The sequence below is a fragment of the Podarcis raffonei genome, chromosome 3 (genome assembly GCF_027172205.1).
Source record: "Podarcis raffonei isolate rPodRaf1 chromosome 3, rPodRaf1.pri, whole genome shotgun sequence".
Taxonomy (NCBI): Eukaryota; Metazoa; Chordata; class Lepidosauria; order Squamata; family Lacertidae; genus Podarcis; species Podarcis raffonei.
In genome coordinates, this window is record NC_070604.1 from 66,111,992 (window position 1) to 66,122,627 (window position 10,636).

General features: G+C 45.5%; 1 protein-coding gene across 1 annotated transcript in view; it reads right to left on the reverse strand.

Moving 5' to 3' along the window:
* Positions 1 to 10,534, reverse strand: part of EPM2A (EPM2A glucan phosphatase, laforin) — a 34,908-nt gene extending 24,374 nt beyond the window's left edge. The window contains exons 1-2 of the mRNA XM_053382101.1: positions 9,461 to 10,534; positions 7,688 to 8,936 (exon numbers count right to left, since the gene is read on the reverse strand). Of these exons, the coding sequence (XP_053238076.1) occupies positions 7,688 to 7,952 (265 nt within the window). The 5' untranslated portion in view covers positions 7,953 to 8,936; positions 9,461 to 10,534. The remainder of the gene's footprint in view (positions 1 to 7,687; positions 8,937 to 9,460) is intronic.
* Positions 10,535 to 10,636: the final 102 nt, after the last annotated feature.

Consider the following 10,636-nt stretch of genomic DNA (forward strand, 5'->3'; position numbering starts at 1 on the left):
TAGATTACCTTCATGGTTCCTTCCAACTCTACCATTCTATGACTCTATTACCTTGTGTAACTAGCCCAGGCTACAAAACTCTACCAGCTGCTCCAAGGCACCACTGAAACAACTTTATTTTCTGCCTCTGCTACACTGCTACAACTGTAACCCTGATCTTAGCCAAGGTCTTGGCCTTGCTTTGCTTTACCTATCATGTTTCAGAACCCTGGCTCTACAGATCTCTAATATCTATATGAAGCTGCTGGGGGAGATCATCAGGGGGTTTGGGCTGGGTGTTCATCAGTATGCAGATGATACCCAGCTCTACCTCTCTTTTAAATCAGAACCAGTGAAGGCGGTGAAGGTCCTGTGTGAGTGCCTGGAGGCTGTTGGAGGATGGATGGCGGCTAACAGATTGAGGTTGAATCCTGACAAGACTGAAGTACTGTTTTTGGGGGACGGAGGCGGGCGGGTGTGAGGGACTCCCTGGTCCTGAATGGGGTAACTGTGCTCCTGAAGGACCAGGTGCGCATTCTGGGAGTCATTTTGGGACTCACAGCTGTCCATGGAGGCGCAGGTTAATTCTGTGTCCAGGGCGGCTGTCTACCAGCTCCATCTGGTACGCAGGCGGAGACCCTACCTGCCTGCGGACTGTCTTGCCAGAGTGGTGCATGCTCTAGTTATCTCCCACTTGAACTACTGCAATGCGCTCTACATGGGGCTACCTTTGAAGGTGACCCGGAAACTGCAATTAATCCAGAATGCGGCCGCTAGACTGGTGACTGGGAGTGGCCGCCGGGACCACATAACACTGGTCCTGAGAGATCTGCATTGGCTCCCAGTACGTTTCCGAGCACAATTCAAAGTGTTGGTGCTGACCTTTAAAGCCCTAAACGGCCTCGGTCCTGTATACCTGAAGGAGCGTCTCCACCCCCATCATTCAGCCCAGACACTGAGGTCCAGCACCGAGGGCCTTCTGATGGTTCCCTCATTGCGAGAAGTGAGGTTACAGGGAACCAGACAGAGGCCTTCGCGGCACTGGCACCCGCCCTGTGGAACGCCCTTCCTTCAGATGTGAAGGAAATAAGCAGCTACAGTGGTGCCCCGCAAGACGAATGCCTCGAAAAACGCGCAAGACAAAAGGGTTTTTCGGGTTTTGCGTCGCTTCGCAAGACGATTTTCCCTATGGGCTTGCTTTGCGAGTTCTTGCGAGTTTGTTTCCTTTTTCTTAAAGCCGCTAAGCCGTTAATAGCCGCTAAGTCACTAATAGCCGCTAAGTCGCTAATCGCCGTGCTTCGCAAGATGAAAAAACCGCAAGACGAAGAGACTCGCGGAACAGATTAATTTCGTCTTGCGAGGCACCACTGTATCTTCTTTTTAAAAGACATCTGAAGGCAGCCCTGTTTAGGGAAGTTTTTAATATTTAATGCTGTGTTGTTTTTAACACTTGATTGGAAGCCGCCCAGAGTGGCTGGGGAAACTCAGCCAGATGAGTGGGGTATAAATAATAATAATAATAATTATTATTATTATTATCATCATCATCATCATCATCATCATCTTCATCATCATCACCTTCCCTTGGTGCTGAACATCACCACAGAACAGGACATTTCATTAAACTCCCCATCATGATCTTAAGGTCAGTCAAGATCAGTGTTTATGTGAACTTATGACCACCCTCCCCCATGTGTTTTACTTTCCCCTTGCTTACACTGAATTACATTTGCCATTTTAATGCCATTTTCACACATTCTGGATACATCTTTTGGAGCATTTCACAATCCTTTTTTTTCTACCACCCGCAGTGGTTTGGTGTCATAACTTGGCTACCTTACTGCTCATTCCAGATCATTTTTTGAACAAATTGTTTGGGAGAAAGATGACAGAATTGTGTGGAAAAAATAAAAATGCTATTAATAAGAATAGCAAAGAAAATTGTTGTTGTTGTTGTTGTTATATTTCCCCAGAATAGCTCAAAGGTTGAAAGCTAGTCTGTCCTATATAATTGAAAGAGACTGCTGTTCAAATCCAGACAACTGGGTTGCAGCTCAGCAGTTGAATTTATCTGAATAAACTATGGGGGCAGGGGGAGAATAAGATTTTACAATATGTAAACCTGGATTAATGATTATAGAAGAAACACAGACAGGCAGATTGACACAGAACTCGTGTGCAACATTAAACAGGGAGGTGAAAATTCAGCTTAGCTGGCTGACCAGATTCTTTTTTTAAAAAGTTTCATAAAGAAATTCAGATAAATTATTTCCAACTTTCTGTAGTCTTGCATTACAATGAAAAAGAAAATTCATTGAGGTCCAATTTTCACTTACTGTACTTCAAGGAATGATATTTACCTGTTATCATTATTAGGCTTCACCATTGAACAAAACAAGTCCCACGTTTCTAAACCCTTGAGATTGGAGTCTGTTATGGAAGCATCCCTACTATTTCACATTTTGACTTAAATTCAGTATTAGATGGCTTGGAATGCAAGACTGAATTGGTATTGATTGTTACTGTATAGAGCTATGGACATGTTGAGCTTCCTTCATCTAAATAGAGATGGCTCAGACCACTTGGCAATGGGCCTGCTTGGTTTCCAAATAGCATTTCCCCTGTACATTTCTAAAGCCTGGCTTAGCATATCAAAAATGCAAAGGTACATTACAAAACGTACATTACAAAAACTGTATACCTAGTCTCTGTTTTTCAGCAAATTATGGTGGATAATAACTTAAGTAAAGATATAGTGTCTTCCCCCCCCCCTTTAGTTGTTTCAGCAGTAAACAATAGGAAAAAAACAATACTCACTTGCTATTCTGAATGTGTTAATTTTTGCTCATTGGATCAGTTAAAAAACCTGTCCCTTCGTTCAGGGAACTGAGGCATTGCTGTGTTAAGTATAAGCTTTATTCACACACACACACACAAATCTTGCAAGTCAGGAAGAGAACAAAACCTTTCTGTTTTCAAGTACTTATAGGTGGCACAGAGGCAGAGATAAGGCTGCAATCCTTTATATACTTACCTAGAAACACAATGGAACTTACTTCTGAGTATACATGCCTAGGATTATGCTATAAGTCTCTTTCACTGCTCTTATTTACAACCATCAAATGGGCAATTGCAAAGCTAAACCTAAAGGCTTGATAAACTGTAGCTAAGGAGCAGAGCACATGCTTTGCATGAAATAGACCCAGGTTCAATCTCCGGAATTTCTAAGCAGTGCTGTGAAAAACCCTTGTCTAAGACCCTGCCAGACAGTTCAGACAATGCTGAGCTAGATAGACCAATGGTCTGACTTCAGTCCCTGGCATAACACTCAGAGTTGGTCTGAGGAGATAGACTGTGATGGTACATTTCATCCCCTGATTTTTGCCCCCACCCAGAAAATATCCAATATGCCTCCACTGCCTTTAAAGCCTATGCATGGGGGCACAAAACTGGAAGGGGAAAATCTCAGGCTAGAATTGCTACCTGTCCCTATAAAAAATGGGATCGTTCTGGTTTTGGACAAAAGTGTAACCCCTGAAGTGTAGGTGGGTTCCCACAAGGAAGACATAGTGATAACAGCAAGAACCTTTATTGAACTACAGAACTGGACAACAGGGGCAAAGCAACTGCTTATATACATTTCTGAAGGCCTGGGCTACTCCCATTCCCAATGTCATTGGCTGCCTAAACTTCCAAGCTGCGAATCATAAGTCAGAGTTTAAGGGCCAATGGCAGAGGCCCAAATCCTGAAATGTTCTGTGACTGGATATCAGGTACTGAATCAGAACACAGGGGCTCAGAATCCTTAGTCCAGACTCAAGCTCAGGCAACACAGACCACTGACTACAGTGGTATCTCGGTTTACAGACGCTTCAGGTTACAGACTCCGCTAACCCAGAAATAATACCTTGGGTTAAGAACTTTGCTTCAGGATGAGAACAGAAATCATGCTCCAGCGGCGCAGCAGCAGTGGGAGGCTCCATTAGCTAAAGTGGTACCTCAGGTTAAGAACAGTTTCAGGTTAAGAACGGACCTCCGGAACGAATTAAGTTCTTAACCCGAGGTACCACTGTACATAATATCCCCTTTCCCATTTGGACTTCAAACAGGATTCCTTTTCCTCCACATTTGAGCTCAGCCAGCCCCAAATGGCACTTGCATCGCTGTTGGTGTGGCTGACAAGGTACAAGGTACCAGCCCAGTACAAGGGACAACAGAGAAAAGGTGAAAGAAGCAACCTCTTCTCCCTCCCTCCCTCTTGCTGGTGCTCCTCCTATGCTGCCGCCCCCCAGTCTAGCATGATGTGGAGCTACCACTGCTCAGCCCCCTCTGCCACACTGACCTAACCTCTCCTCCTCCCTCCTCTTCCACACTCTAGTCTCTTCTGATACCAGCATGGGCAAGAGGCTGGAGCTTCATCTCAAGGCACCTGTGGGAGCTGGCCATCTATCCCTGGCCCCTGCCTACCTATGCGAGTTGAGGGAAAGAGCAGGGCCAAAATGGTGAGGGAAGCGGGAGACCAAATGTGGGGAATCCCCCTCCACAATGTGGGGGAGGATTTGGTGCCATGAGAGTATGTGTGACCCTCCCACCCCCACCCCGACCAGTCCTTTATTTTGGGTGACCTGTCTCATATTTTGCCCAAAGGTGCCAACCCAATTTTAGACCATACCAGAAAACTAACCCATAGAAGACTGCACTATTTTCAATGTTTTGATTTTACAACATGTTTGTGTTTACTTCTAGTCACTCACAAAGTATCCTTATACCTGAAAACATTAAAAGATCTAATACTGTTTGCTCAGCAAAAGGATTGAAATAAGCTGTGCTTTTTAAAAAATTAGGCAGTCAATACCTAGCTGTACTTAATGTTCCTTCCCTTCTATTATTTTTTAGACAAGATTGAAATGCACAAAGGGAATAAAATTTAAATTTGTTGAGTTAAAAGTCGATTAAGCTCTCATAGTGCTGTCTTGTAGGAGAAATGAGGATTTTCCATTCTCAGGTCCAAGAGGGACATCTAGTGGGAGCAGAAAGTATTGATTTATAGACCATTCTAGCTTGAGGAACGAAAAGAGAGAGAGAGCAAGAGAGCAAAAGATTGAGGAAGAGAATAAAAAAGACATGAAAGGGAACAAGAAATTACAACTGCCCTTCTCTAGAAATATAATTATTTCAGTAAAATCTTCTCTGGAGGTCACAGATTTGGAGAGTGTGTGATAGAATTCCTAGTTGTCATAATTAGATTTTACTAATACCACGAGGAAATGATCGGCTACCAACTGTAGTAGCAAGTTAAAGATGCATTGTTTCTGAAACCTACTGTCATTTTGCAATGGAACAGAAAGATTTCCTTATGAAACCGAGCTACAACAATATATAGCTACCTTCAGTACCCAGTCCATTCTTCCCTTCCAACTATCTACTTTAGCTTCTCCAGGTCTTCTCCCTCTTTCCAATACTGTCTGGCTTTTCTATGCAATTATAAGTAGAACAGAATAGATTATTACCACCATTACACACACACACACACACACACTATCCATAAGAAATGTACTCAAGTGTTTTAAAATAACACCTGGTTTTGAAATTTTAAAGCAATAAAGCACAATTCCAAAAAAAATAAAATACCAAGATAGTGTAATTATATACTACATGTCTTAGCTAAATATTAACTGTACATGGTGCAACTTTCAATCACACACCTTACTACTCTCAAGGTGCAAATAAAAACACTGAACTGCAAAAGAATGCCTTTTATTTTCACCAGCCTACTGCAACCTTGAAACAACGTGGCTTTCTTTATTTTCCTCTCCAGTGCCATAAACCATGGTTACTTCCTTAGCTGCAGCAGCTCATAAACATTTTTGTCTGGAAGCTGCACTATGTAAACTATACTCTCAACTTTCATTATTATTAAGCCCTGCATTTGGATGTGAAGCCATCTTGAACACTGTGAATGGGGCAATATAAATCTAATGTAACCTCTGTGGGTGTAGTAGTTTCTTTCCCACCATCCCTATGCGCCTGCATAGCATTACTCTGTGAGTCATTTACCCCTTGAAAAGGACTTCTACACCTTTCTAGCAGTGTTTCAAAGTTACCAAAGAAGTATGACCTACTGGAACTGTTGGTCTTCACCAAAATATACATGCTCACAGGATATTTCAGTGATTGTTTTGGATACAAATGCCTTTCCCCCCTAAATTCTGTCTAAAGGTATCCAACCACACCTCCTTCGCAATAGCCTACATTTCATTTTGAAGAGATTTATGGCATATATTTGCAACAGTGGGGTGTACGGGTGTTAAGGGAGGGGTACCTCTGGTGTGGGGGCACTTTGTGCTCCTTCTGGAAGAGTTTGTACACCTTGCACTCGGTTCTCACCTGTGGCTCCTAGAAGCTGTCAACATGTGGACAGCGACCATACTCTGGAAAACAGCTTCTACTGGCTGGCTAACCCAGGTGAAGGTACCCGATGGGTCTCAAGTCAAACCCTGGCAAATTGAGCAAATGAAACCAATAGTGGGTTCAATGGCCAAGAAGGCAGTTTCTGCATGAGCTGTAGAGGGAGGTGAGGGGCAGGTGGGGCTCATCAACCTGGGAAGGTAGCTCATCTAGGAGAAGAAAGACTCTGGTCCTAAACCTTGTATCTTCAGGAGAAGAAAAGGCTAAGGATTAAACCCTACACAAATCTGGAGCAGAGTCCCTAAGACGGCTGGACTGCAGACAAGCTGGTGCCAAACGTTTTGCTCTGCTTTCCTTTGGGACCACATCAGCGAGGCCGAGAGGGGGGTCTTGTTGTCTAGGCAGCCCAGGACCTCCATACACACCAACGCCTCACAGAGAAGTCACTTTAGTGCTATTAACGCAGCAGTTTGACTTCACTGTCTCTCTAGACAGCCAGAGGCCAACCACAGACCTGTGTGCCCCTGTATTCATTCATGACCCTTGTTAATTCCCCGTGGTCATCACAAGCTAACTGCAACTCAGAAGTTGAACGGAACCCATTCTGGAAGTCTGTTCGACTTCCAAAAAGTTCAAAAGCCAAGGTGCGGCTTCTGATTGGCTGCAGGAAACTCCTGCAGCCAATCGGAACACACGTCGGACATTTGGGTTCCAAAGAACATTCACAAACTGGAACACTCACTTCCGGGTTTGCAGTGTTTGGGAGGCAAAACGTTCCAACTCACAAGGCGTTTGACTTCCGAGGTACAACTTTACTTCGGAGTCACCTCACAATGCATTCCCAGTCTCAACAGAAGGGAGGGGGGTTTGTAAACCTATTAACTATCTCCACCAATAATAATAATAATAATAATAATAATAATAATAATAATAATAATAATAATAATAATAATCTGTCTCCCCTTTTGCAGCCAACACAGCACCATCCACGCGAAGAAATATATCTCAGCAGACTGAGGGTAAGACTTTCTACATTTGTGAGCTACCTACACCTAAAAGATCCGCTCAAGGCAGACTGGTTTTTTTCTTTATTACATAACGGTGACACAGCTGTGCTGATGCAATAAGCGCGCGTCCCTCGCGCTGCCCACGACGAAGGCAAAAACAACCGCCCACCGTCCTCGACGCGAGAACTGGCCGTCATGGCCACGCCCCCGTGGCACACGCATGCGTGCGGGTGCACAAACACGGAGAGGAAGAAGGCGGGGGCAGGGAGCTCGGCTTGCTGAGCGGCCGTTACCTTCCCAGACAGCGTCCCCCGTCTCGTGCCGCCTGAGGAATTTGTACCAGAAGGTGCACGCGGCCTCGTCCTCGCGCAGCGCCGCCTCCGCGAGCCACAGGACCGGCTCCTGAGCAGGCAAGGGAGCCAGCGGCCGCGCGGGCTTCATGGCCAGCGCCTGCTTGGGGTCCCACTGGCCCAGCTCGGGCCGGGAACCCGAGACGCACAGCGCCGTGCCGCCTTCGGCTAGCCGGGCGGGCACGACGACCCCGAAGCGGAACAGCATGTCAGGAGCCGGCGGCGGCGGAGCAGGCAGAGAGCGGGGTTGTTGGGCTCCCTCACGCCGCCGAGCGACTGCGACGTCACTTCGGCCTCCGTGAGGCGCTGCCCGTCCGCGCTCCGCTACCGAAAAGGGAATGCGAGCAGGCGGCGAAAGAGCGGACGGAGCAGGACACGTGACACTTCGGGAACCCGTTATAAAGGCCTCTCGCGCCGCCTGTTAATTTTATTTTAAGGCCCCTGCACGGTCGCAAAGGACCAGCGGTTCTCGAAGAGAGCGAGGCCCGGCTTGCATTGTATTTGTTCCACGTTTCACTTCCACCCCACCTTTCCCTCCAAGGGCCTCAATGCGGCAGACATTGGTTCTCCCTCTCCCCACAACCACCCTGCCAGGTAGTTTAGCCTGACTGGCAGCGCTCGCCGCAACGTCATCCAGGGAGCTTCCTGGGCCAGCAGGGATTTGAACTCTGGTCTCCCAGATCCGACGCTGCATCACACTGACTCTCCTATAGGGCTCAGGAAGAGGCGGCGAGCAAGTGGAGGGGCAGCTTTGTCGGCTCTCTTGTAGGCTTGTGCGCAGGGAGAGGAAGGAAGGTCTGGTCACTTTTGAGTGTCAGGCAACTGGTCCATTGAGCTCAGTGTTACTGGTAGCATCTCCCCATGGTTGCAGACAGTAGCCGGTCCCTGGAGATGCCCAGGATCCAGCCAGTATGTGCTAAGCAAACATTCTAGTGCTAAAATGTGTCCTTCCCTGCACAGCTCCAGGAGTTGCAACTCATTCCTGCCATCTTGTTCACACGTGGTGATCAGGGGTCCCTGGGTTGTGCCCATTAGGGTTGAGTCCGGTGTGCTTGGTTTTCCACAGCTGCAGCTTAAGAGGGAAGTGGGTGAGAGGGTTAGATGGGGATAGAAGCGGCATAGCATGTCCCCTACTGCATATAGCTGCCTGCCGGGCCAAGTTGCTGAGCCCACATACAGTGTATACGAGAACCTGTTCAAACAACTCAAAAGACTACATTGAGGTCTCCGTGTGCAGCATTCATTTAACTTTCTGGCCCCAAATGTGTTTTTTAGGTGGTTGAGGAGAGAGGAGCAAACACTAAACTTTAAAAAAAGTTGTACACCTGTATATCTATGCTGTATATCTATGCTCACTGGAAGGACAGATCGTGAAGCTGAGGCTCCAGTACTTTGGCCACCTCATGAGAAGAGAAGACTCCCTGGAAAAGACACTGATGCTGGGAAAGAGGGCACAAGGAGAAGGGGGCGACAGAGGACGAGATGGTTGGATAGTGTTTTCGAGGTTACCAGCATGACTTTGACCAAACTGCGGGAGGTAGTGGAGGACAGAGGTGCCTGGCGTGCTCTGGTCCATGGGGTCACGAAGAGTCGGACACAACTAAACAGCAACAATATCTACCAGCTCCTTGTAGCCAAAGTAGTTTGTTTGAACACATTAGTGAGCATGATATTCATTAGGAAATACTGAACATTCATACTTGGGATACGACAAACACTACAAAATAACCTGGAGGGTGGGGAGAAGAGACCAAAATCCATTGGATTGCTACTTGGGACTGAACAGCAGTGGAAACTGAATTGTTCATTACTCAGTACATATTTTGAAGAATTCCAGAAAATTCATGGTTTGCTTCCTGAGAAAATCATTAATTGTACTTAGCATCTTTGGAAAACTAACAATAAATCACAGCTATACTCTCCGTTTCAGACCCAATTTGGTTCAATAGGAACCTAGGGAGTTGTCTTATATAGTCATGCCATCAGTCCATTTAGCTGAGTATTGTCTCAGCTACGCTATCTATACTGTCAGCAACCCTCCAGGATTTCAGAGGGGATACTCTCAGCCCATTGTGGAGATTGAGCCTAGGACCTTCCGCTTGCAAAGCAAATGCTCTACCCCCACCTCCATACCATGGCCTAGCACAAATAGCATGAGGATCATTAGCACAAAACAACATCCTAGATCAAGGGAAAGCATGCACTAAAGAGAGAAATGGCAAATACATTTTATTAAGATTATGACAGACATTGCAAAAAATGGCATTAACTGAAAACATTCAAAGGAGTGTGGGGTTGGTGAGAAAAAGGAATAGCTAGAAAATGTAAATAAAGGCAACCAACTGGAACAAAGTACTGGGGCAGACTTGTGTATTTAAAATAACAAGGTACAGTACAGGAGAAAAAGTCAAGTATTGAAAAACTACATGCCACTGTTTTGTTTAAAAACTGTATAGCAGTATGAAATACTGATATCCTAGATTTGCATTGAATTTCTGCACACACAAGAGTACCAAACAGAATTATTTAGCATTAATGTTTTAATAGCTCTGGATTAAAGTTTTAAAAAAACCACAGTATCTAAATTTCAAAGTAAAAGTGCACAGTATTGAGAATGAAGTGTTCAAAAAGCTAAATGTGGAAAAATGAATCAATTTTCCTCACAGGTACAATTACTTTTAGAGCTAGGGAGCCTTCTAGTGTAAAAGGCCTCATGTTACAATATTTTTCTCAAAGAGGCCGGGGCATATTTTTGCCTATCTCTATATTTAACGCCCGCCCCCCCCCAACCCCCCCCCCCACAGTTAATACTTAAGTACACACTGGTGAGATATTTGATAGTTAAAGATTAGTGTATACAGAAGTATCTTGTAAAAGCTGTGGAAAGGACAT